At 48.8% G+C, this 27,002-nt stretch overlaps 1 protein-coding gene across 1 annotated transcript in view; it reads left to right on the top strand.

Moving 5' to 3' along the window:
• The first annotated feature begins 4,747 nt into the window (after positions 1 to 4,747).
• Positions 4,748 to 27,002, top strand: part of LOC141999009 (uncharacterized) — a 33,119-nt gene continuing 10,864 nt past the window's right edge. The window contains exons 1-4 of the mRNA XM_074972086.1: positions 4,748 to 4,950; positions 11,377 to 11,465; positions 12,806 to 12,919; positions 13,101 to 14,315. Of these exons, the coding sequence (XP_074828187.1) occupies positions 11,435 to 11,465; positions 12,806 to 12,919; positions 13,101 to 14,315 (1,360 nt within the window). The 5' untranslated portion in view covers positions 4,748 to 4,950; positions 11,377 to 11,434. The remainder of the gene's footprint in view (positions 4,951 to 11,376; positions 11,466 to 12,805; positions 12,920 to 13,100; positions 14,316 to 27,002) is intronic.

Genomic DNA, 27,002 nt, shown 5'->3' with positions numbered 1-27,002 from the left:
GGTAGGTCATCCTACCTACATCACACAGGGGGTGAGATTTTCCAGGAGTCTGATTTAGCTAGGTTAAGCCTACATCTAAAACTTAAGTTAAGTGTGTTTGTATAGTCCATGGCACCATGAGGCCCTGGCTTCTAGGTACTGCAGCAATTAGAGCTGTCAAATGATGAATTAATTGCATTTAATTGAGATTAAAAAATCATGATTAATCCATTTTAATCACTGTTAAAAAGAAATCCCAAAATATTTAAATGGTAGTTTTCTAAATTTTCAACTATTTATTTCAGTTACACAGAATATGAAGTACAGTGCTCCTTAAATTTTTTTTTTTACACAAATATTTGCACTGTAAAGTTACATGCTTGGACCACTGTTCCAGAGAACATGCTTCCATGCTGATGGGTTCTGATTTATAACTATCCAAAGCAGAGCGGACTGATGCATGTTCATTTTCATCATCTGAGTCAGAGTCAGATGCCACAGGCAGATGGTTGATTTTCTGTTTTGATGGTTTGGGTTCTGTAGTTGCTGCTCTGAGTGTTGCTCTTAGACTTCTGAAAGCATGCTCCACACCTCATCCCCCTCAGATTTTGGCAGGCACTTCAGATTCTTAAACCTTGGGTCGAGTGCTGTAGCTATTGTTGAAATCTCACATTGGTACCTTCTTTGCATTTTGTCAAATCTGCAGTGAAAGTGTCAGGGCCAGATTAACTTTTTTGGCGCTGGGCCCACAACATTTGTGGGCCCCCCGGGAATGATTGTAAAAGGGGCTAGGGCAAAAGCCCAGTGGGGCAGGAGCAAGGGAGGGGCCAGGGGTAAACTGCAAACACAGCAGGGCTGGGGAGAGGTAAACAGGATTCTTCCACACCCCACCCCCTGCCCATGGAGCAGGTACTTACCTGGTTCTAGCCCATTCTCTTAGTCTCTCTTCACTGAGCTGCCCCTCCTCCTGCAGCAGGACTGGTTCTCTTCCAGCCCTCTGGGGTGGGTGTTGGGAGTGGGAGGAGCGGAGGCTAATGTGGTTACTCCTATAACTGGACTTTTAGTTTCCAGTCAGCACTGCTAACTGGACACTCAGGTCATTTTCTACTGGAGTTTCCAGTCTAAAACAAGATACCTGGCAACAGGGCTGCCAGAAAAGCCTGAGGGGCAAGCAATCATTTTTAAAAGTGAGAGGGCTAAGCCTTAAGCAGGAGCTGGCAGCATCAAGCTTCTGCCCCCATAGGAGCGAGCCGGGAGGGGAGGGGGATGCCATGGAGAAAAGCGGGCCAGGTGGGGCCCCTTTGAACTGTGGGCCCAGCACCATGGTAAATCCAGTACTGGAAAGTGTTCTGAAAATTAGCAACATATGCTGGGTCACTAGCTGAGACTGCCATAACATGTTCTATATGGCAGAACACAGGTAAAACCACAGAGCAGGAGATGTACAATTCTCCCCAAAGGAGTTCAGTCACAAATTTAATGAATGCATTTTTTTAAACAAGCATCAGCATGGAAACAGCTCCTCTGAAATGGTGGCTAAAGAATGAAGTGGCATATAAATACCTTGCAATGCCAGCTACAAAAGTGCCATGTGAATGCCTCTTCTCACTTTCTGGTGACTTAAATAAGAAGCAGGCTGCATTATCTCCTGTAAATGTAAACAAATTTGTTTGTCTGAGCAATTGGCTGAACAAGTAGGACTGAGTGGACTTGCAGCCTCCAAAATTTTAGATTGTTTTATTTGAGTGCAGGTTTTTTGTACATAATTCTACATTTGTAAGTTCAACTTTCATGATAAGTGATTGCACTACAGTACTTGTATTCGGTGAATTGAAAAATACTATCTTTACAATGCAAATAGTTGTATCAAATATAAAGTGAGCACTGTACATTTTGTATTCTGTGTTGTAATTGAAATCTATATGTAGAAAAACACCCAAAATTTTAAATTGGTATTATATTGTTAATGGTGCAATTAACCTGACTAATTTTTTAATTGGGTTAATTTCTTTTGAGTTAATCACTTGAGTTAACTGCAATTAAACAGCCCTAGCAGCAATCTAAATATCATAATTATATAAGGCTGCCCAGTTCAGCAAACACATCAGCATGTACTGCACATGACTCCAGGAGCTGGGGGTGCAAGATAAACTCTACATATTGTGAGACAATAAAATCACAACAGTTGATAACGTGATGCAGAAGGATCAATCCCAGCTGTCAACTGAGGAAAGCATCTCTTTAACATGCAATCAAATATAAATTGGTTTGATGTAATTAGTGGTTTTAGATTCCAAGGTCAAAAGGGACCACTGATCATCCAGGCTGACTCCCTGTATAACCCAGGCCAGATCTCCACACAGAGATTCCTACATGTATGGTGAGCAGTCCTGGGGCTTTCCCTAGGCCACACACAAGATATAAAAGCAAAGACTTAAGAAAATAAGAATGACCATACTGGTGTGGTGGTGCATGAACACCCCATCCCTCTTTGGTGTGGATCATGGGTGTGATGGCACCACAGTTAGTCTACCAGAATGTCCTGGGACTCAAGATAGTGCTGCTTAATGGCCAGAGTCAATATAGCAGCCCTCAAGTGCAAGGTGGCATGGTTAAGTGGCCATAGAATATCAGGGTTTGAAGGGACCTCAGGAGGTCATCTAGTCCACTCCCTGCTCAAAGCAGGACCAATCCCCAATTTTTGCCCTATATCCCTAAATGGCCCCCTCAAGGATTGAACTCACAACTCTGGGTTTAGCAGGCCAAAGCTCAAACCACTGAGCTATCCCTCCCCCTAGAGTCAATATAGTGGTCGAGTGCAGGGCTATGTGGTCTAGAGGCCAAGGACCACAACCCAGGGCAGTGATAGTCTGGGGGGGCGGGGGCAGGGAGAAGGGATGGGACCTGAGCCCTCTCTGCTCCACCAGCTCCTGGCCCAGGGCTCCACTAGTAGCAAATGTGTCTGCCACCCAGTCAGTGGGGAATCACATCACAACAGGCAGACTCTGCTTTGCAGGAGGTCACAACTCTCTTCCCCCTCCCTGGGCCACTTCCTACCCTGCTTCCTGAAGCCATGGTCCATATGACATTGGGGTCTCTAGGCCTTTGGCAAAGGTAACTCACTGGGACTTTGACTCAGCCATTGACAACAGGTTTCTGGTCAGTTCTTGGGCTCTCTAGCTCCCACAGGCAAGGGCTGTACTGGCTCCTGGGCTAGAACCTTCACCAAGCATCCTTCCTCCTCAGCATTCAGCCTAGACTGAGCTAGTCTGCTCCCTCTTATACTCCAACAACAGTTGGAGCATGCCCACCATGGTCTGAGGGGCGGAACTTCCTCCACCCACAGTGTGGGATGAACCCATTCTCACCTAGTGAGGGGTATGCACACTCCATCACACTGGGCAGACCAATGGTCCATCCAGCTCAGTATCCTGTCTTCTGACAGTGACCAATGCCAGGTGCTTCAGAGGAAATGAACAGAACAGGTAATCAAGTGGTCCATCCCTGGTTGCCCATTCCCAGCTTCTGGCAAACAGAGGCTAGGGATACCATGCCTGCCTATCCTGGTTACCAGCCATTGATGGACCTATCCTCCATGAATTTATCTAGTTCTTTTTTGAATCCTGTTATAGTCTTGGCTTTCACAACATCCTCTGGCAAGGAGTTCCACAGGTTTACTCTGCATTGTGTGAAGAAATACTTCCTTTTGTTTTTTAAACCTATTGCCTATAATTTCATTTGTTGACCCCTAGCTCTTGTGTTGTGTTCCTTATTTACTTTTTCCACACCAGTCATGATTTTATAGACCTCTCTCATATCCCCCTAGTCATCTCTTTTCCAAGCTGAAAAGGCCCAGTTTTATTAATCTCTCCTCATACAGAAGCTATTCCATATCCCTAATCACTTTTGTTGTTCTTTTCTGAACCTTTTCCAATTCAAATAATTTTTTTTTTTTGAGATGGGGTGACCACATCTGCATGCAGTATTCAAGATGTGGGCGTACCATGGATTTATATAGAGGCAATATGATATTTCCTGTCTTATCTATCCCTTTCTCAATGATTCCCAACATTCTGTTTGCTTTGTTGACTGCCGCTGCATATTTTTAGAGAACCATCCACAATGACTCCAACATCTTTCTTGAGTGTTAACAGCTAATTTAGACCCCATCATTTTATATGTATAGTTGGGATTATGTTTTCCAATGTGCATTACTTTGCATTTATCAATATTGAATTTCATCTGCCATCTGCCCAGTCACCCAAGTTTGTGAGATCCCTATGTAACTCTTCGCATTCGGGGACTTAACTAGCTTGAGTAGTTTTGTATCATCTGCAAATTTTGCCACCTCAGTTGAACTTGCTTATTCACATGCTTAACTGTAATGCAGGATGGGAAGTCGACAGGACCCTTGCCTAAAACTTGATTGTCTTTGTCACATGGTAGAATTTTAAAATATAGGTACATATGTAAGGCTGGTTAAAGAAATCCTTTTTAGAAAGCTCATATTTTGATCATGGTACACAACCATCTTCAGTCACACTAAGGATGGAAAATTTCACAACCCGAAAATAAAAAAATCCTTTTCTTGTTTCCCTCCTAATTTCCAAATTGGTTTGTAACTGCTCAGGTGCAGGCAGGGCTCTGGCCGGATTCCTGCCATGCAGCAGGTCTGCGCCCAGGGCTCCTGAGCTGTGGCCACCAGGGGGCTCTGGCTATTGGAAGGAAGGGAAGATGCTGGTTAGTGCAATCTCTATGCTGAGCAGATCCGGGGTTGAGCTTCCTGGGTCACAGCTGCTGCTTCATCTGTAGTGTCCAAAAGCCAGACTGAGCTGCTGCTGCCCAGCGGGGTGTGTGCGGGGAGAGCCCTTCCTTAGTGTCCCTCTGTGCCCAGCCGGGGGACTTTCTCTGGGGGCTGGAACCAGCCCCGGGCTCTGCTGACACCAGCCCCTGAGCCGGAGCCTGCTACAGGTGAGGGGAGAGACCTGGGGGTGGGCGTAGGGTGACCAGACCTCCTAATATTATCTGGCCTGTCCCAAGATATTAGGGGTTTTGTCTTGTATGGGTAGCTATATCCACTGTCTTCCCCCGCCCCCTCCCAAAAAAAGTGTCTCAATTTTTCACACTTGCTAGCTAATCACCCTAGATAGGCAGGAAAGTGACTCTGCACAAACGGCCCCTCCTGTCTGCGAGTCCCAGAGCTGCTCCCCTGAGCGCCTGCAGGAGCCGAGCCAGCTCCCGGAGAGCGACCGGCCCCGGACCGGGCCAGGGACCGAGTCTCCCAGCCCGAGGGGTGGGGAGAGGGGGCAGGAGGGAGATGGGGGAGAGACTGTCAGGGGCAGCAGGAGCAATAAATGGGAAGGGAGGTTCCCGCTCCCAGCCCCATTCCCTGCAGCACCCGGGCAGATTGACTTTCCTGGACAAGATGAGGGGTAGGGAGAGGAAAAGGCAGTTCCTGCCTCTGCCTAGTCCACACGCTGCTCGGGGGATGCACTGCCTTGGGGACAGTGTCAGGGGGATCCCCCAAAGCAGCTCCTTGGAGTCTGCTCTTTTCTAGCTCTTGGCTAGTTACTGGGGGGGGGGGGGGGTAAAATGTCGGTGGGTGGGTTTAGGCCGGGTGGGAGGGGCTGGGTCTGTGCAGAACAAAGTGACCGCTCTGCAGTGAGCTCTGTGGGGTATTGCACTTGGATCTCTGTGCACTGTGTCTGCACTGGGGATGAGAGCCTTTGTCTGCGAGGTGTTCTTTGTTGTTGGGCTTTAGTGAAAGAGGCCCTGAGAAGCAGATTGGAGATGAAGTAAGGTCTGACTTAGTCCCAGGGAGTAACATCATGGCATGGCATGACTGTTTGTTTGAAATGGTTGTATTAGTCAGGAATGGCAAAGCTCCGAGCAATGGACTTTGCCAGCTCAGCCTATAGAAATATATTGGCAGGATGAGTGGTTTTTGTACATACTCCATACCTAGAATGTTAATGCTACAAAATATCATAAGGAATACGGTATTGCTGACTCGAAATGCTAAAAAATCATGCACCACAGTCCAAAAAGATGGATTTAAAAATCATGTTATTTAAAAAAAAAAGAGAGAGATAAATAAAAAGAATCCAATGCGTATTAATCTTTTGCTTTTCAAGCCTTTAGAGGGTTGTGTTTTCTCTTCAACCACAAGGGCTGGAAACTAGCAAGAAAGCTAGCTAGCTAGCTAGCTAGCTAGCTGAGATTCACAAGGGAGCACAAGACGGAGCTGGGGCCGTATGATGTACTCTAAATATTGTGACACTCACAATAATATCACCAGAGTTGATAACATGATGCAGAAGGATTGACCCCCGCTCTCACTTGGAAGAACTTGTGTTCTCTATCCCGTGATCCAGTTTGTAGTGGTTTGATGTAGTTACAGTAAATATTTATTATCACCGATTTTAAGGCTGGAAGGGACCATTGTGATCATCTGTCCTGTCCTCCTGCATCGCACAGACCAGGGCTCCTCATTCAGTGATCCCTACATCCAGCCCGACCAGCTGGTATTCTGTTCTGATGCCTCACTGTGATCACACTAGTCTCATTTCCTGTTTGAATTTACTGACTCCCAACTCCAGCCATTGGATCTTGTTTTGTCTTTGTCCGCTAGACTGCAGAGCCTTGTAGTCTCAGAAAGCTTCTCCCTGCATAGATACCATCGTCAATCCCCCTGTTTTAAGGAGCAGAGTTTTTAACTGTCAGTGTAATTATCTGTGGGAACCAATTACCTTGGGAACAGATTATCCGTTGCTTGGAGTCTCCAAGGGCTAAAGCCACAAAGGGACTAGACTCAACATTGGAACCTGTGCTTAAAGTGTGTGTGCCTTCAGGGGGAGTGAAGCATCTCAAGGAGTTGCAGACCTGGCAAAAGATTTTTTTTCATACATTTTAAGGTCAGAAGGGACCATTGTGATAATCTAGTCTGACCTCCTGCACATAAGGTGACCAGATAGCAAGTGTAAAAAATCAGGAGAGGGGATGGGGGGTAATAGGTGCCTATATAAGAAAAAGCCCACAAAATCGGGACTGTCCCTGTAAAACCGGGACATCTGGTCACCCTACCTGCACAGCATAGGCTAGAGAATTGCCCCCAACTAATTTCTAGAGCAGATCTTTTAGAAGAATACCCAGTCTTGATTTAAAAATGGTCAGGGATGGAAAATCCACCACAACTCTTGGTAAGTTGTTCCAGTGCTTAATTACACTCACTGTTAGAAATTTACACCTCATTTCCAGTCTGTGGGTCTCTAGCTTCAACTTCCAGCCATTGGTTCATGTTAGACTTTTCTCTGCTAGATTGAAGCGCTCGTTATTAAATATTTGTGATATACCTTGACTTTAGCAAAGTTTTTGATATGGTCTCCCACAGTATTCTTGCCAGCAAGTTAAAGAAGTATGAATTGGATGAATGGACTATAAGGTGGACAGAAAGCTGGCTAAATCATCAGGCTCAACGGGTAATGATCAATGGCTCGGTGTCTAGTTGACAGCCAGTATCAAGTGGTGTGCCCCAGGGGTCGGTCCTGGGGCTGGTTTTGTTCAACATCTTCATTAATGACCTGTATGATGGGATGGATTGCACCCTCAGGAAGTTCGCGGATGACGCTAAGCTGGGGGGAGAGGTGTATATATATTGGAGGGTAGAGATAGGGTCCAGAGTGACCTAGACAGATTGGAGGATTGGGCCAAAAGAAATCTGATGAAGTTCAACAAGGACAAGTGCAGAGTCTTGCACTTAGGATGGAAGAATCCCATGCACGGCTACAGGCTGGGGACTGACTGGCTAAGAAAAAGATCTGGAGATTACAGTGGATGAGAAGCTAGATATGAGTCAACAGTGTGCCCTTGTTGCCAAGAAGGCTAACAGCATATTGGGCTGCATTAGTAAGAGCATTGCCAGCAGATCGAGGGAAGTGATTATTCCCCTCGATGGCACTGGTGAAGCCACATTTGAAGTACTGCGTCCAGTTTTGGGTCCCCCACGACAAAAAGGATGTGGACAAATTGGAGAGAGTCCAATGGAGGGCATGATTAGGGGGCTGGGGCAGATGACTTATGAGGAGAGGCTGAGGGAACTGGCCTTATTTAGTCCACAGAAGAGAAGAGTGAGGGGGGATTTGGTAGCAGCCTTCAACTTTCAAGGAGGGTGCCAAAGATGATGGAGCTAGGCGGTTCTCAGTGGTGGCAGATGACAGAACAAGGAGCAATGGTCTCAAGTTGCAGTGGGGGACGTCTAGGTTGGATATTAGGAAACACTATTTCACTAGGAGGGTGCTGAAGCACTGGAATGGGTTACCTAGGGAGGTGGTGGAATCTCCATCCTTAGAGGTCTTTAAGGCCCGGTTTGACAAAGACCTGGCTGGGATGATTTAGTTGGGGTTAGTCCTGCCTTGAGCAGGGTGTTGGACTAGATGACCTCCTGAGGTCTCTTCCAACCCTAATATTCAGGATTCTATTATTTGTTCCCCATGTAGATACTTTATAGACTGGTTTCAGAGTAACAGCTGTGTTAGTCTGTATTCGCAAAAAGAAAAGGAGTACTTGTGGCACCTTAGAGACTAACCAATTTATTTGAGCATAAGCTTTCATGAGCTACAGCTCACTTCATCGGATGCATACTGTGGAAAGTACAGAAGATCTTTTTATACACACAAAGCATGAAAAAATGGGTGTTTACCACTACAAAAGGTTTTCTCTCCCCCCACCCCACTCTCCTGCTGGTAATAGCTTATCTAAAGTGATCACTCTCCTTACAATGTGTATGATAATCAAGGTGGGCCATTTCCAGCACAAATCCAGGGTTTAACAAGAACGTCTGAGGAACAGCGGGGGGGTAGGAAAAAACAAGGGGAAATAGGTTACCTTGCATAATGACTTAGCCACTCCCAGTCTCTATTCAAGCCTAAGTTAATAGTATCCAATTTGCAAATGAATTCCAATTCAATAGTCTCTCGCTGGAGTCTGGTTTTGAAGTTTTTCTGTTGTAATATCGCAACTTTCATGTCTGTAATCGCGTGACCAGAGAGATTGAAGTGTTCTCCGACCGGTTTATGAATGTTATAATTCTTGACATCTGATTTGTGTCCATTTATTCTTTTACGTAGAGACTGTCCAGTTTGACCAATGTACATGGCAGAGGGGCATTGCTGGCACATGATGGCATATATCACATTGGTAGATGTGCAGGTGAACGAGCCTCTGATAGTGTGGCTGATGTTATTAGGCCCTGTGATGGTGTCCCCTGAATAGATATGTGGGCACAGTTGGCAACGGGCTTTGTTGCAAGGATAGGTTCCTGGGTTAGTGGTTCTGTTGTGTGGTATGTGGTTGCTGGTGAGTATTTGCTTCAGGTTGGGGGGCTGTCTGTAGGCAAGGACTGGCCTGTCTCCCAAGATTTGTGAGAGTGATGGGTCATCATTCAGGATAGGTTGTAGATCCTTAATAATGCGTTGGAGGGGTTTTAGTTGGGGGCTGAAGGTGACGGCTAGTGGCGTTCTGTTATTTTCTTTGTTAGGCCTGTCCTGTAGGAGGTGACTTCTGGGAACTCTTCTGGCTCTATCAGTCTGTTTCTTCACTTCCGCAGGTGGGTGTTGTAGTTGTAAGAATGCTTGATAGAGCTCTTGTAGGTGTTTGTCTCTGTCTGAGGGGTTGGAGCAAATGCGGTTGTATCGCAGAGCTTGGCTGTAGACAATGGATCGTGTGGTGTGGTCAGGGTGAAAGCTGGAGGCATGTAGGTAGGAATAGCGGTCAGTAGGTTTCCGGTATAGGGTGGTGTTTATGTGACCATTGGTTATTAGCACTGTAGTGTCCAGGAAGTGGATCTCTTGTGTGGACTGGACCAGGCTGAGGTTGATGGTGGGATGGAAATTGTTGAAATCATGGTGGAATTCCTCAAGTGCTTCTTTTCCATGGGTCCAGATGATGAAGATGTCATCAATATAGCGCAAGTAGAGTAGGGGCATTAGGGGACGAGAGCTGAGGAAGCGCTGTTCTAAGTCAGCCATAAAAATGTTGGCATACTGTGGGGCCATGCGAGTACCCATAGCAGTGCCGCTGATTTGAAGGTATACATTGTCCCCAAATGTAAAATAGTTATGGGTAAGGACAAAGTTCAGCCACCAGGTTAGCTGTGACATTATCGGGGATAGTGTTCTTGACGGCTTGTAGTCCATCTTTGTGCGGAATGTTGGTGTAGAGGGCTTCTACATCCATAGTGGCCAGGATGGTGTTATCAGGAAGATCACCGATGGATTGTAGTTTCCTCAGGAAGTTAGTGGTGTCTCGAAGGTAGCTGGGAGTGCTGGTAGCGTAGGGCCTGAGGAGAGAGTCTACATAGCCAGACAATCCTGCTGTCAGGGTGCCAATGCCTGAGATGATGGGGCGTCCAGGATTTCCAGGTTTATGGATCTTGGGTAGTAGATAGAATATCCCAGGTTGGGGTTCCAGGGGTCTGTGTGTGTGGATTTGATCTTGTGCTTTTTCAGGGAGTTTCTTGAGCAAATGCTGTAGTTTCTTTTGGTAACTCTCAGTGGGATCAGAGGGTATGGCTTGTAGAAAGTGGTGTTGGAGAGCTGCCGAGCAGCCTCTTGTTCATATTCCGACCTATTCATGATAACAACAGCACCTCCTTTGTCAGCCTTTTTGATTATGATGTCAGAGTTGTTTCTGAGGCTGTGGATGGCATTGTGTTCTGCACGGCTGAGGTTATGGGGCAAGTGATGTTGCTTTTCCACAATTTCAGCCCGTGCACGTCGGCGGAAGCACTGTATGTAGAAGTCCAGAATTTTAGCAGCTAAAACCGAAGAAGCCTCTGCTGACCATGTGCAAACGGCATTTTTCAAAGGCATATACATTAGCCAAATGCGGGTTTCCCGGGCATGGCAAAATCCTCCCCCCCAACACACCCTCTGCATTACAACACCCTGCTCTGAAGCATGGAGAGTGCGCAAGCTTTTCAAAGAAAAGGACATCCAAATTTTTCAGCATGGGCAAAACCACTTATTTTTCCCTAGCCTCAGTCTCAGAAATGGCTGGACTGTTTGGCTGAAATTTTCCGAGCTATTTCAGCCTGAGGCAGAGACCTGGCATGGAAAAGATCAGGCCAAACAGTTTACGTTTGGCAAAGTTATAAGCCACAGAAAACAGTTTCTTATAACAGGATGTGCTGGGCAATCTTAATAATAGGTGATGCTGTCAGCCCAGCTTATAATGTGATAGCCAGTCGCTCCTCTGTATAGGTGTGCTTGGGTGGCTGGAGACTGAATGTTCTATGAGCTTCATTCCTGTATCCACAGAAAGACCCTGGGGGGAATCGGGGTGAGAAATGGGTGAAAGCCGCTTCTGAAACCTCCCCACTCGCCCTTCTCACCCTGACAGGCTGCAAGATAACGTTCCGGTTTCACTCCAGATCAAACCGCCTGCCCGGGGGTCGGGGATGGGAAATGGCTGCAGAGCAGCTGGCTCAGGTAGGGGATGGTCAGGGGCTGCTGGTGGGGGACGGGGGAACAATTAATCTGAAAGAACAGAAGGTGCTGAGAAAGGAATGAGCTGCTGAGATGTATTTAATATGGGGCACTCAGGGCACCAGTGACTGAGCGAGTGGGACTGTGGCTCACTGAGTGGGGGATTCTTGCTGTTCCAGGAGCCAGTGACCTTTGAGGAGGTATGTGTGTATTTCAACGAGTGGCAGTGGGCTCTGATGGACCCAGGTCAGACAGCCCTCTACAGGGATGTCACGGGGAAGGGTTCCTGTCCCCTCAGGTATTAGAAGCAGCTGGCTTGGGTTCTACTCGGGGTACTTTTCCACTCCCTTAGGTTTCATGGGGATCAGCCCCAGAGTGTGTATGCGTGTGTTAAAAGAGTGACTGTTCCTTTCACTCCCCTTCCCCTGGGAGAGGAGATTCAAGGACACACCAGTGGTTAGGGCTGGTCAAAAAATTTGCAACTGAACAGTTTTCAGTCAAAAAATGCCATTTCATCAAGATCAAAATGTCTTACCAGAACATGTCCATTTCAATGAAATTTTCAATGAGAGAAAGTCAAGCCGTTTCATTTTGACCTCTCATTTTCACTTTTATATTATAGGCATATGTAAATTTTAATATTGTATTATATTAGAGAATATTATGTGTGTGTCCTGTTCTGGTGCCCACAATTCAAGAAGGATGTTGATAAATTGAAGAGGGCTCAGAGAAGAGCCACAAGAATGATTTAAGTATTAAAAAACCTGCCTTATTGTGATAGACTCAAGGAGCTCAGAGAGAAGAGAAGGTGAAAGGGTGGCTTGATCACAGTCTATAAGTACCTAGGTGGGGAACAAATTTTTAATAATGAGCTCTTCATTCTAGCAGAGCAGGGTCTAACATAATCCGTTGGCTGGAAGCTGAAGCTAGACAAATTCAGACTAGATATAAGGCGTACATTTTAACAGTGAGAGTAATTAAGCATTGGAACAATTTACCACAGTTCATGGTGCATTCTCCATCACTGAGAATTTTAAAATCAGGATTGGGTGTTTTTCTAACAGCTCTGCTATAGGAATTATTTGGGGCAGTTCTCTGGTCTGTGTTATACAAGAGGTCAGACTAGATGATCACAGTGGTCTCTTCTGGCTTTGGAACCTTTGAATCTGTGATAGTGACACAACACATCCCCCAGCAGACATCTGACTCTCCCAGAGTGTGTCCATGGACCTTTTCTCCCAACTTCCCAGCACAGAGATAGGGTTAAAATCACGTCTCTATAATAAATATTCTCTGTCTATGTCGCAAGCCCTGATCTTGCCTGTTCTCTTTCCCCCAAGCAGGATTTCCCATCCCCGAGCCCAATGTGATCTCCTGGATGGAGCAGAGGAAAGAGCTGTGGGCCCCAGATCTGCAGGACTCTGAGGAACCGGAGCTCCTGAGGGATGTCCGCACAGGTGAGGAATTGGTTACATCAGCCAGGAAAACATTGCAGTGGGAAGGATGGTTTGTGGCCAAGGAACTGTCTCTTGATTTTTCTCTCTCTCCCGTAGTTATATGGGTTTCTTCCTCCCTCTCTGAGCTTCCCTTTCCTCCCGGCACAGGGAGTGACTCCTGTCTGGATTCTCTTTGTCCCAGCAGGTGACGGTACGGGGAGTGAGAGCGAGGAGGAGACCCCTCAGCAGAAAGGTCCTGAACCAGTGGAACCACATGGGGCGGTATCGGGAACAGCCAAAGGGGACGTTTCCCAGAGTGCTGAGCAGGGAAACCCTCGAGGGACAGGGAAGAGCAGATCCTCCTACCTGGGCAGAGGTGTCAATCAGCTCAAAGACATCGGGGAGCGGCCCTACCGATGCGAGGACTGTGGGAAAAGCTTTAGCAGCAGTTCAGCCCTCATCATCCACCGGCGGATCCACACCGGGGAGAGACCCTACAAGTGCCCCGAGTGTGGGAACAGCTTCAACCAGAACTCGGCGCTGATTGCACACCGGCGCATCCACACCGGCGAGAAGCCGTACGAGTGCCCTGACTGCGGGAAGCGCTTCAGCCACGGCTCCACCCTCATCAAGCACCAGCGCACCCATACGGGCGAGAAGCCCTACCGGTGTGAGGAGTGCGGGAAGTGCTTCAGCATCCGCTCGACCCATGTGCGGCACCAGAAGACCCACACGGGCGAGCGGCCCTACGTCTGCGGGGAGTGCGGCAAGAGCTTCAGCGACAGCTCCTACTTCGTGCAGCACCAACGGGTCCACATGGGCGACATGCCCTACGCCTGCCGGGACTGCGGAAAGAACTTCATCTGGAGCTCGGCCCTGCTCCGGCACCGGCGCATCCACACCGGTGAGAAACCCTACATCTGTGGCGACTGCGGGAAGAGCTTCAGCGAGAACTCCACCCTGCTGCGGCACCGGCGCATCCACACCGGCGAGAAGCACTACAAGTGCACCCAGTGCGGGAAGAGCTTCAACGACAGCTCCTCCCTCATGCGGCACCAGCGCGTCCACACTGGGGAGCGCCCCTACCAGTGCCCCCAGTGCAGCAAGAGCTTCGTGGATAGCTCCACCCTCATCTGCCACCAGCGCACCCATACCGGCGAGCGCCCCTACACCTGCCCCGACTGCGGCAAGAGCTTCACCGAGAGCTCCACCCTCATCACCCACCATCGTGTGCACACGGGCGAGCGCCCCTACACCTGCCCCGACTGTGGCAAGAGCTTCAGCCAGAGCTCCAACCTTGTCACCCACCAGCGCATCCACACTGGCGAGCGCCCCTACGCCTGCGCCCAGTGCGGGAAGAGCTTCTACCGCAGCTCGGACCTCATCCGACACCACAGGACCCATACGGGGGAGAAGCGCTACATGTGCCCTACCTAGATCCAGCTGAGCTGCTCTGGGTATCAGAAGGGACCTGGCTCCCTGCAAGGATAGCTGATCTTGTGGCCAGCGTACACAGCTGCCTGCGTGAGCACTCCAGACGGAGGACACATGGTGGGTGAGACATCTGCATGGGCCAGGGCTCTGTTTTCACAGGTGTATGTGTGAGCCTTTTTGGACAGAGGGCATATGGTGCATGAGTTGTCTGCTGAGGCACCGTTCTCTCCCTCACCTTCTTCTGAGAGTTCACCCTCGAGTTTGTGCAAGTGAATTTGCCTTTGATGCCTCCTTATTGACTTTTTTTTGTTATCGGTAACAGAGTCAACTCAGGAATCACTTTGGTTAATATTTTTCCATCCCAGCCTTTTGCATAAGTTAGTTTTCTGAAGCAACAATCATTCAATAATAAGTTAGTGGGATTTTGCTGTTGTTTTTTCGAAAAGTAGCAAAGAGCCCTTGTCTCTGTGACCCGTGGAGAGAGGGAGACCGGGCCGAAAGGTGGCAATTTTGCTGTCGATGCTGACATATAGTGTTTTGTGTGTGAGTCCTTGGACAAGGGACACATGAGGCCTGAACTCTTTTGATATGTAGAATTTGAGGCCCTTTTCCTTTACACATCTCTGCATGCCAGACGGTTTGAGCAGGGCAAGTTTTCACGGTCAATAAGCTCCTGTGGGTGTTGGATTTTAGCACTAAGAAAGGGGTTCCCCTTGGCCCTATCACTGGGGCTATCACTCCACCCCATCCCCCAAGACAAAAACAACATACAGCCCCTGGGCCACACACCCGGCCAGCTGACACAGTTCCTGGAACACTTCTCAGATCCTCATGGGTGTCAGAAGCTCAACCCGTATGGTGCCTCTGAGACCTGTGTTAGTCTGTGCTGAGCTCTCCAATCATTGCTTGGACTGTGAGGGGCACTGCTCTCACGTCCGGAGGTGGGGACTAGGTGTTAGCTGTTCTGTGCTGGAGGCTTCTCACTGCCTACACCATCGTGCAGATATGCCCTTATGGGCTGAGCATTATTTAGCAAGGCTGGGCTGGTGCATGTAACCCTTGGACTGAGGAGGAAACTTCAGCACATAGGGCCAGATTTCTAAAGGTATTTAGGCACCTAGTGGGATTTTCAAAAGCCTCTAGGCACCCAGCACCCATTGACATCAATGAATTTCAGGTGCCTAGGCTTGCATGTTCATGGCCTGCAGGGTCAAGTCAATGCATCCGAGTGCCTAGCTCTTTTGGAGGCCCCAGCTATAATTCCTCTCTGCACAGAGGGCCAGCACAAAGTCTATGCACTAATCTAAGCACTGATGTTTGCAGCTGAAATCAAACGTGGGAAGCTGATTCTCCAGTGCCTAGCAAGGGCTGATCTCCGAGGACCTAACCCCATCTCTGTGTGACTTACAGCCACTATCTGCTGTAACAGGGATCCAGAGAGGAGACCCCAAGGTTACTCCCAATAGGGACAGAGGAGTGGGAGCTTAGAAAGGAGCAGAGTTAGGAGATTTCATCCCATGAAGTTTTATGGGCCAAAGCACCCACAAGCAGGGCCAGACTTTCTGACTAGCTCAGCGTGTGGGATGGTCTACATACAAGCTGAATGCTCTTGGAGATCTGGCCGCTTGTTATGTAAGTAGCAAATGTTAGCAAAAAATAACTCCCAGGGTTATTAGGGGTTTTTTAAAATAAAAAAGCTACCCAATAAAAAGTGTGGAAACAATGAAACACTCAGGTCACGTGCATCAATGTAGGAATACACCTGCAGTTCATACATTCTGTAACAAACACCTGTGCGGGGGTGCTGGCGGTAGGGACACTACTGGGACCCAGGATTATCAAAGGGGATACCCAAAATATAAGGGCACAGGGGCTGAGGGAAGCCTGACCACAAGGAGGCTGCCTGGAGCCCGGAAGACACGTGCCCCGGGCGAGCCCAGGAAAAGAACTGGTAAGCCCATTTGTAACGGGGCCAGAGTGACGGTTATGGGTTTAGTCATTTCTGGCGCACTCCCCTTCTAAGCAATTGAGCTGGGGAGTCACAGACCTGCAGTCTGTAGCAAGAAGGCTGGTTGTGGCATTGGGCTGGGACCGCTCTCTCAGCCTCCCCGTATCACCTCAGGCCAGTCACCTAATCTGTATGTGCCTTAGTTTCCCTGTGTGACATACAATGGGGGTAATAATCTATTTAGACTGTGAGCTATCTGGGGCAGGGACCCTCTCAGGTCGCAGTACAATGGGGATCGGTTCTCAGCGCCTTGAGGTGCTCCCGTAATACAATTCATAACAACTGCCCCACCCCAGGCACCCCCAGAAGGGCTCTGCACTAAGTAAGTCCCACAAAAGCTGTGTTTTCAGACCATTGATTGGCCCCTGTCCCAGGCATGAATTCCACCCTACAACTGATTGTAAAACATCCTAGAGTTCTAAATGCAAATTCCCTGGCTGTATTCAGCCAGTTCCAGTGACATCTCAACCCCCTCACCAGGCTACCCACACTCGGGCAGGTGCTCCTCAGTGCCTGGGGGGCTCAGCTCCACAAAGCTGGGAAGCTCACCACTCCCATAAAGCCAGGCCCCAGGGGATACTTACAGGTGAGTCTAGATATGATGGCCACATCAACACTGGCCTCCCTTCTCTGTGGATCCAGCAGATGGAAATAAGGAGACACCAGGAGTCTGGGCTGTTTCTGTGAGGACCCAGGATTGCCCCAGAGGATACCTCACAGCAGAAGAGACCCAATGGCCCAGGGGACTGCTCGGAGCCCCAGATGGCAGCAGGCTTGGGTGTCTTTGTTCTGCAGGGTCCTCTCTGTTCAGGAACAAGATGGAATCTGGAAGATCCAGGGGGAAGTGTGCGGTGGCTGATTTGCTGTTAACTCCAACTCCAATGGCTCAGTAAACCCCATTTGTAAAGAAGCAAGAGGGGCCATGGTGTTTAGGGTTGGCACCCCTGGAGTTTGCGGAGAGTAGGTTCCCATCTGTCCCCTGTGTTATTTGTGGTCCCACTTCATGCTGCTCTGGGGCACCTGGGCATCAGGTGAGTTTGTGTCACAGCACCTGAAGAGTTTTGGGGGCCTGTCTCCAGTCTGTGAGTGAGTTGGGGGCGGGAGTTGCAGTCCCGATACTTTTGCAGGGAAGGGCTTTGTTAAGGAAAAGGGAAGGGCTATGGTAGCTGGGGAGAGACCTACATTAACGCCACTTCCCAGCCAGAGGGGGACTTTCTCTGGGGGCCGCAGACTCCGGGTGAGGGGAGAGACCCGGGGGAGAAGGGCTGGGGCCGGGCAGGAAAGTGACTGCACCAATGGCCCCTCTTTGCCCCAGCTTTGCTCCCAGGGTGTCAGGGGTTTGTAAGTCCCAGAGCTGCTGCCCTCCCTGACCCGCCCCCGGCTCTGCTCCCCTGAGTGCCTGCAGGAGCTGAGCCAGCTCCGGGAGAGTGACTGCCCCGGGCCCGGGCCAGGGACCAAATCTCCCAGCCTGAGGGGAGGGGAGAGACTGGCAGGGGCAGCAGGAGCAATCAGTGGGGAGGGAGGTTCCCAGCTCCCAGCCCTGCCCCATTCCCTGCAGCACCCCAGGCAGATGGACTTTCCTGGGACAAGGTGAGGAGCAGGGAGAGGAAAAGCCAGTTCCTGCCTCTGCCTAGTCCCCACGCTGCTGGGGGAATGTGCCACCCTGGGGACAGTGTCAGGGGGATCCCCCAAGCGGCTCCTTAAATTCCATCCCCTGCTAAAAACATAAATCTGCTCCAGAATCTTAACTTTCCTTTAAAATAAACAGTATGCCCACCAGCTCTCATGAATGCAAAGAAACCCTTGAAAATGTGAAGGGAGTGGTACTGATGCAGAATTGTCTGCCTGAGTGTGCAGCCAGCCTAAAACAATAGTGCCAAGTGGTGGGGACTGTCCCCATTCATGCAATAATCCCTAAAGGCGACATTTAGCTATTGCAGAAGTATTAACTGCCTGGTTTAGCTGGAACATAAATCTAATCTGCATCCCTGTTGCTGTGATGTGGGATTGGAGATCTGGGATGGGGGGGGTTGTAAAATAGGACCAGGAGCCAACTCATTTCTGCCCAGATTACTGTGGGAGGGAACTACATCCTCACTGCTCCCAAAGAAAGTCCTGCCCCTTCGGAGCCTGGGATGGAAACAGGAGATGCATCCGCAACCCTGTCTCCTTAGTCCCCAAACTGCTTCCTAACCCTTCCCCTAGGGACTCAGTTCCCTGCCACAGAGATCTCACTGCCAGGCCTCCTGACCAGGGCTCCTAGTTTTCTGTGATTAAAAAAACAAAATTCTCCAACAAAAAAACATAAAACTCCACATTTTTCTGTGATTAAAATGAAAGGCTGAACTTTCATTTCCCTAGCCCCAATATATATAGGTATCAGTTGAACCCAATGTTTTATTGATATACAGTGGAACTCCATTTATCCAATCTAACTGGGACTGGGGCCCGATCGGATAATCAAAAATTCAGATCATCAGCAGGGGCTCAGACTGTCAGCCATAGGATGCAGGGCTGAAGTATCAATTTCCCATATTCCTATGTGTGCACTGGTGGTTCAGCTAATCTGGAGAGCTGGATAATGGAGGCTCAGATAAATGGGGTTCTACTGTATACGTTTTTATTTTTTCACAAAATGTAAAAATGAAAGATTCTCTGTAAAAACGCAAATTCTGCATTTTTCCGTGGCAAACGGATTCCTAGGATGTGACCCGCACCTGGGGTCACAACCACTAAATTGAGGAGCACATGCTTTAAAATGCAGAAATCCTCTGTTCCATCCCTGCTGATGACCCAAGGGGAAGTTTCCCTCTGCTCCAACAAACAAGAACAAACCCCCCTCAGATTATTTTGAGATGACATCTCCTAGTCAGCCCGTTTCTCCCTGAGCTGCAGGGCCCAGCGCCACGGGGCTCTGAGCCTTTGATGAGGCCTTTAGATGCTACCGCAGGATTACAGTCTCGCAGTAGCAAGACCCATAGAATTTAAGACCATAATTATGGTTGTGTCAGAACTGGCTGGTTTACCGGGTCCGTACCTCCACATCTCAGCTCTGTTCAGAAACCCTTTCTGGTAAACCTGCCATGTGGGGAATTGGAACCAAAAGTCCGCCATGGATGGATGTGCATGTGCAGGGATCCCCGGGCTGTGTTTGGATGGGGTGGATTTTTCAGGAAATTTGGGAAAACCAGCACACCGGAAAAGCCAGCCTTTTCCCACTCTGCACACATTTGCTGTCCCCTGCCAGAGCAGATCCACTGTGACAGCAGAGACAATCAGCCACTCAGTGCCCCCCCATCCAGCCCCTTTGCTCATTTGGGGAGGGTCACTATGACCCTGGCTGTCATGGCAATGGCTGCCTTTGCTAAGTGGTTTCCCTCTGATTCCCCCTGTCATTGATATAAAGCAGGGTCCCAGCAGGCACTGCAGTGAAAGCAGCAGGGCTCCTTTGGGTGGGGACTGGGTGGCACATGAAAATAAGGTACAAAATTACAGCTCCTGCTTATGGAGATTGGCTAGCTGCTTCTTACAAACTGGGGGCGATCTCTGGCTTTCTGAATATTTACCTTTCCAAAACAAACCAACCCAGGAAATTAGAGATCTAAGTCCCTATTCTATTTTCCATTACACATTTTTAAGTCATGTAGAAGTTGCAGTAAATGTGAAGTTTAAAACATGTTTCATTTGAATACAATTTAATTTAATGACTTCCCAGGTATTGGTCAACAAGACACTGAAGTGGTGAAATATGGAGCTGCACAAAGATAAGAGTAGCAATAAAATAGGCATTGAACCTAATAACTGTTTTATTATTTAAATGGCACATATAATAAAAGATTTTGTTTCTATTAAAAAAGAACATTTACAAACAAAAAAAAACCTCATTTAGCATTAGTTAAGGGCTGCTCTCATCAATAAACTAAATAATTAACAATTAGGAAATACAAAGTTTAATCCTTAAAGGTTGCAAAGTCAAGGGCTCTCAAGGGAGGAAATTCCAGAATAAATGTTGCGCATGCCATCTTAATTTGCCCCCCTTGTGCTTATGTACTATGATACAGTCTTTAATTACATGAACCTGTATTATTTTTTTCCCAAGATCACTGCCTCAGTCAGTGCACAGGCTGGGGCTGCTCAGGAGATGAATCCATTGTGTAGTAAAGGAGGCTGTTGTCTGTGGGACTACTGCCTTTTTTGTTGCAGAAGTTGGAAGGTTTGGGGGGGCCTTCAATGAGAGAAAGGATGGGCTTGTGGTTAGGGCAGTTGACTACCACCTGGGAGGTTTGGTTTCTAGTCTGGCTTCTGCCACTGAGTTCCTATGTGATGCTTGCCAAGTCACTTATACCAAACTGTTCACAGATGGTTTCTTCTGTGTGTAATTAAAGCTGCATCATAATGCATGGGCACAAGTAAACTGAATTAAGGTTGCATGGGCAGCGTTCATTCTGGCATTTCCTAACTCAAGGGCTTTTGACTTTGCCAAAGGGAGAAAAAAAAATGTAGCCACAACTCCCTAATGTCTCTGACAAGCTCCGTTTGCAATTATAGCTAGCAAAACAAGTAAAGGCTTATAGGCCTAGGAGGTATGAGTGCATGTCTTTGCAAGCGCAGCTGGTGGTAACCCAAGAATGCTAATGTCATGTTACACTTAGACTTTGGCTAGCAAACTGCACAGTCCCATACAGCACAGGTTTATAAATCCATTGGGTTTCAGAGAGTGGTGAAGTTCTTTGTGGTCCTCATTGCTTGTTATACACTCAGCCTGTTATTTTATTGTTCTGATTTTCCTCCACTTCTGCCAGGTGACTTTAGGTGACATTTCATGCAGCAGACAGTCTTAGCTGGCTGCCTCTTCCTACTTCCTGCCTCTTCCTGGGCTTCTAGGCTGTGGTGGGAAGATGAGGGGGAGGGGAATCCACTCTGCCACTTGCAAGACTCTGAACCTACTCCAACATCTTGATTCACCTCCCCCCCAGCAGGAATTCCAAACAGTTGTTCAGATGTCTGGGTAGAGAGAACTTTCTCCCCCCAGCCCCCTCCAGTAGAACCACTCCATTTGCTCACTTGCTGTTCAGCCACCTAAATATCTCCTTTGCATTAGATAATGGGGTCCCACCACTTACTTGGAAAACTACTTCCTTCTTCCATTCTAATATTTCCAAAAGACGTATATCTTCATGGGTGGCACGTGAACCCCCCCCGTTCGGGGGTGCTAGCCTCCTGGCCCCACCTGAGATCCTGCCCCTTCCACCCCCCTCGCCTACTGGAGCCCCAAGCCCCCCACAGCCAGAGGAGCACCTGCCCACTCGCCCCAGCTGCACCAATGCCCCAGCCAGCCCAAGCACTGGCCCAACCCCTGGACTGTTGGCCGGCCCAAGCACCAGCCCAAGCCCCCCTGGGGCCAGGCCACCAGCTGTCCCAAACTCCAGGCTGCCAGCCCAAGCTGAGTTCCCAACAGCCTCTGGGGAGAGGGAGAGTGAGGGTGGGGCCTCAGGGTGGAGCATGGGAGGGGCCACACAGCCTGGGTTGGGGAGGCTTAGCCTCCCCTGGCCTATTATACCTGCCACCCATGTATATCTTCTATGGCTTCCCCAGCCAGAAACAAAGTTAGAGCAAGTTGGTAACTGTGCTCTGCCTCAGCCAGGGGTGGCTTTTTTTCAACACTTTTTTTTCTTTTAAATAAAATGAATGTTCCTTATCATGGTGTGTGGGTGGGGCTCTCCTGATGCTAGAAGTAGGAGGGTCTGCACAGGAGAATTCATAAAGGATTAAATACACATTTCAAAATGTTGCAACCCGCAGCCATGTGTAGATGGAGAAAGCAAAGTGGGGGGGATTCTTTTTTTTTTTTCCCTCACAGCAATACAATTAATATGCTGTCTGTTTCATTCCACTGGCAGACACTTTCTGCTTGGCCAAGCCTCCCACCCAGGGCGCTGGGTCCTAAAACTGGCCCACACTGAGGAACATAGAGGACCTTTTCAGGGTTGTGGCATGCAGGAGCAAAGAGTGCCTGGAGTTCAAGAGGATGAAGAAGAAGCAGGACACAATGGGAAGAGGGAGAAGTCCCTGGATGAAGAGTGTAGGAACGTGGAACAGGACTGATTGATCCTGGAGCAGATGCTGAATGCATGGGCTAGCAGCAGGGAGTTCCGCTGGTGGTTCAGTTCCACCACCAGTAGCTGTGCCAGCCATCATGTCTGTGACTGCGCCTGCCGTTGACTCTCCTGCATGGCGCCATGTCCTGCAGCCAGAGCAGATTTTGGAGAACCCTGATGCCTCCTCTGGAGTGGACAGGGATGCTCTGGGGAGCACAGCCCCCTGCACAACCCACAGTCCTTGTGCAGGCACGTGGAAGGTGGGTCACAATGTACTGCCTAGGGAAAGAGAAGAGGGACAACACTGGAATCAAGGAACTGTCTGAGCAACTCAGCTTTCCTTAACAAAAACAACAAAAATGTTTCTAGCCCTTCATGTCTGCAGCAAAAAAAGCCTGCAAATATGAAACAAGTGCACCCTAAAGGCTCAGAAACAAAAAGGCAGATAAAAAAACCCCAAATATATTTATTTTTAAAAAGTTCATAATTTTTGGTGCACAAGTAGTACAGTTTTTAATTCTTAGGGTTGTTGATAGTGTATGTTTAATACATATGTTTAATAAAAATTACAGTGCAAATTTGCCTTTGAAAGGAATTTCATACAGGATAGTACAGTGCCCTTACTGAATATATTGGGAAGTTAGTTCTACACACAAGTGGTGCAATGTGAAAAATGCACAGGGGTGCTGCAAAGAGAGGCAAAACTACAGCTGAAAAGGGCAATCCTCACTGGATCAAAGAAAATGGCAATTCCTGAATACTGATGACAACCCAAGAACTCAGTCAGCCGTAGTCATATGATCACAAATAATAAACTTTTACTATGGAGTAAAACTGCATATTACAAAATCACAGTAAAACACAGGAAGTGTTGTACTAGAACTCACTGTGAGATGCGATTGCTTAAACTATTTGCATAGTTTAATATTAATCTTAATTATATTACTCATTAGTATTTGCTATTATAAACATTAAAGTAGCAACATTCCATTCATCTGCACAAAATGTGAACCAAAGTAAATGTTGGAGTGGTAAAAACAATGAGCCAAAAATAATTGTAAACATTAAATAATTAAAAGGAGTGAAGCTACACTGACAGTGGATTACAGGAAAGGGAGGCCAGTCCTGGCAATCAGAACTCCAATAAGTCAAACAAATGAACTGCTATGAGGCTGGAGGTGTCTGCATGTTACAGTCACAGAAATTGCCAAAGAATTTTTTTAAACACCAATACACCAGCCAAAAGAAAAGGAGAACTTGTGGCACCTTAGAGACTAACAAATTTATTCGAGCATAAACGGTTAGTCTCTAAGGGGCCACAAGTTCTCCTTTTCTTTTTGCGGATACAGACTAACAGGGCTGGTACTCTGAAACCTGTCAATACACCGGCCGTTTCAGACAGAGAAGAGCTGCCTTGTCTAGGCACTGGGTGACACTGCGCCTTTAACACCCAGGTTTGGGAAGGGGGAGCTGACATGTTCCAGCCAGCTAGGAGCACAAGCCCCCCGCCCCCCTGTTTGGCAGCCCCTGCTGCAGCTAGCTCACCCCCTCTGCAATAACTTTTATCCGCTCCGCCCGCATCCCGGGGCCCCCTCCGGCAGCGCTTGGCCCCTGTGCTCGACCCCTGGTCCTGCGCCCTGCCCCCGATTTGGCCTCTCTCTGCAAAAGGGGAGGGTTGAGATTTGTGTCGTCACACCTCGCCCTCCCCTGAGCACCCTGCACCCCCCACCCGCCTTTTTACCCCCTTTGATGGCCGGTGTAGTATGGGCAGAGTGAGGGCAGCGGCTTCAGCAGCTGTTACTGAGCATCCGCCTGGCTCCAGCCCGCTGCTCTCGGCCCGCAGATCCGGGGCTGAGCTTCCCGGGTCAGACGCTGCCGCCGTCTCCATCGTGAGCCGGGAGCCCGGGCTGAGCCGCTGCCGCTGCCCAGCGGGGTGTGTGCGGGGAGAGCCCGTCCCCAGCGCCCCTCGGGGCCCAGCCGGGGGGACTTTCTCCGGGGGCTGGAACCAGCCCCTGGGCAGCCCCGGGCTCTGCCGACACCAGCCCCTGAGCCGGAGCCTGCAGGTGAGGGGAGAGACCCGGGAAAGGGCTGGGGCCGGGCAGGAAAGTGACTCTGCACCAACGGCCCCTCCTCGCCCCAGCTCTGCTCCCGCGGGGGCGGGGGTCTGTGAGTCCCAGAGCTGCTGCCCTCCCTGACCCCCCCGGCTCTGCCCCCCTGAGCGCCTGCAGGAGCCGAGCCAGCACCAAGAGAGCGAAGGCCCCGGGCCAGGGACTGAGTCTTCCAGCCCGAGTGGTGGGGAGGGGCAGGGGCAACAGGAGCTGCCAGTGGGGAGGGAGGTTCCCGGCTCCCAGCCCTGCCCAACCCCATTCCCTGCAGCAGCCCAGGCAGATTGACTTTCCTGGGACAAGGTGGGGGGCAGGGAGAGGAAAAGCCAGTTCCTGCCTCTGTTGCTGGGGGGATGTGCTGTTCTTAGGACAGTGTTAGGGGGATTCCCCAAAGCGGCTCCTGGGATTGTGCTCTTTGGCTGCACAACTTCAGCCTGAAGGGACCAATTCCTTTGCTTATAACATGCTCAGAATTACTAGATGGACCATGGGTCTGATTCAGTTTGGCAAATCTTATGCTCGTCTTTAGGGTTGAAAATTTCTGTCCGGGGTGAATTTATTGTAGAAACATTGAGGAAAAGACACTCAGCTGTTTTTTGAGATGGGGCAGGATGGGAAAGAAGCACCATGCATAAAAAAGTTTGATCAAATTTTCAACAGCTCTTGCATGTTAAAAACTTTTGGCTAGAAACTACATTTGACTGAATTTCTGGCTGAGACACTCTCATCTCTGTAATATGGAAAGACCTGTTTTGAAATTGCTTTGTTATAAGGGTTGGTAAATCTCCATTGTGCGTACACACTGACTTTTTTTCTTTTTGATATGATTTGTACTAACTTCAGATCTGATCTGGTAAACACTTGCTTATATGCTTGTCTTTGGCCATGTGAGTGGTCCCAATGACTTCACTTAAATCTCTGTTACCCAGAGGTTTTAACAATGTCTCAATCAGATTAGTCCTGGTGGGAGAGGTGGCACCTGCACTGGAATAAAGTGACCAAGCCAGTGTCTTGAAATACAAGAGCCTAAAGGTAGATTTCTAAATCCATGTTCGGGCACCTGAATAAAAGGTATTCAGAACCGAATTCCAATGTTGCTGGCTGAACATTTTGGAATCTCAGAAGACTTATTGAGAGAAATGAATATGGATTTTGGACAGTGCTTAATTTGTAATGTAAGAGGTGCTGGGGCTCAAGCAATATTTTTACATTTATAACTGATGCAGCAAGGCCAGAGGTGCCAGGACTATGAACTGCCAAGGCTAGAGGTGCCGGGGCTCAGCCCTGACGCAAATTAAGCATTGATTTTGGGACTAACTTGATGTTGCTGATTTTGAAAATCTTTGTGGAACTGTTTCCCCACATGGCAGAGTCTAGAATGTGTGCACATAGAAAGAACCTGGGGTGACTAATTGTCCTTCTCACCCTGACAGGCTGCAGAGTAACATCCAAGTCCAGATTGTCCCATCCCCCAGAGGAAGGGAAGGGAAATGTCTGCGGTAGAACTAGTGACCTTTGAGGAAGTGGCTGTGTATTTCACAGAGGAAGAGTGGGCTCTGCTGGACCTGGGTCAGAGAGCATTTTACTGGGGCGTCATGCAGGAGAATTATGAGACTGTGACCTCGCTGGGTAAGGATTCCTGTCCCCTTGAGTATTAGAAAGTGTGTATGTGTTGTGGGGCTGTGGGGGAGGACTGTGTGCCTCTGGAGCATCTTGGTCAGTTTCTGTGCATGGTTCTTCACTGGTCCCCCAGATTTCACATGACAGTCCCAGATCCCCTGTGTGTGAGACTGGCCCCTCCATACCCCCAGGAAAGAAGATGCAGGGACGTAACAATGATGTTAGCCTTCCTATAACCAAGGTTTGCAAGTGGGACAAACTCGCTGTCTCCTCCTGTTCCCAGGGCTAACGTCCTTTGGAGCCTCTGAGATAGACAAGTGTCTCATGACTCGGCTCTGCCCAGGTCCCCAGTGGGCAATTTTCTGATGCACTTCTCCATCTTGTCTGTGGTGTGCCTCAGCCAGCTTTGTTAGAGGGAGGCCCCAGATGTTCTCAACACTCTGCCACCACCAGGAAGGGCATGGAGCAGTGTCATGGGGCTGAGCAAGGTTCGGACGAATTTAGTGTGCATTGGGGGGAAAGAGAGAGGAAGGCTAGTCTTTGTGTTTCACACTGCACTCGGACTCAGGACTCTGCAGGGGCAGAACAGGGCTCATGGGTCATGGGAAGGGCTGAATGACCATTGACCAGCCATTGGATATGCCCTTGTGCTCTTCCATCATGAACCTGTGACAGGAAGCTTTTTGCTGTCTGTGCCAGACTGAGGGCAGGTGTCTAGTGATTTTCTTTCCAGGCCCTAGGTGGCATTTCCTCTGTTTATTTCTTGGCGACTCATATTTGGGCAGCACCTAAAGGCCTCAATCAGGGATCACTGCCCCCTTGAGCTAGGCACTGCACAG

This window comes from Natator depressus, chromosome 14, assembly GCF_965152275.1.
Source record: "Natator depressus isolate rNatDep1 chromosome 14, rNatDep2.hap1, whole genome shotgun sequence".
In the NCBI taxonomy this organism is placed as follows: Eukaryota; Metazoa; Chordata; order Testudines; family Cheloniidae; genus Natator; species Natator depressus.
The sequence above is the reverse complement of the archived record's forward strand: the minus strand, read 5'-3'. Positions and strand labels throughout refer to the sequence as shown.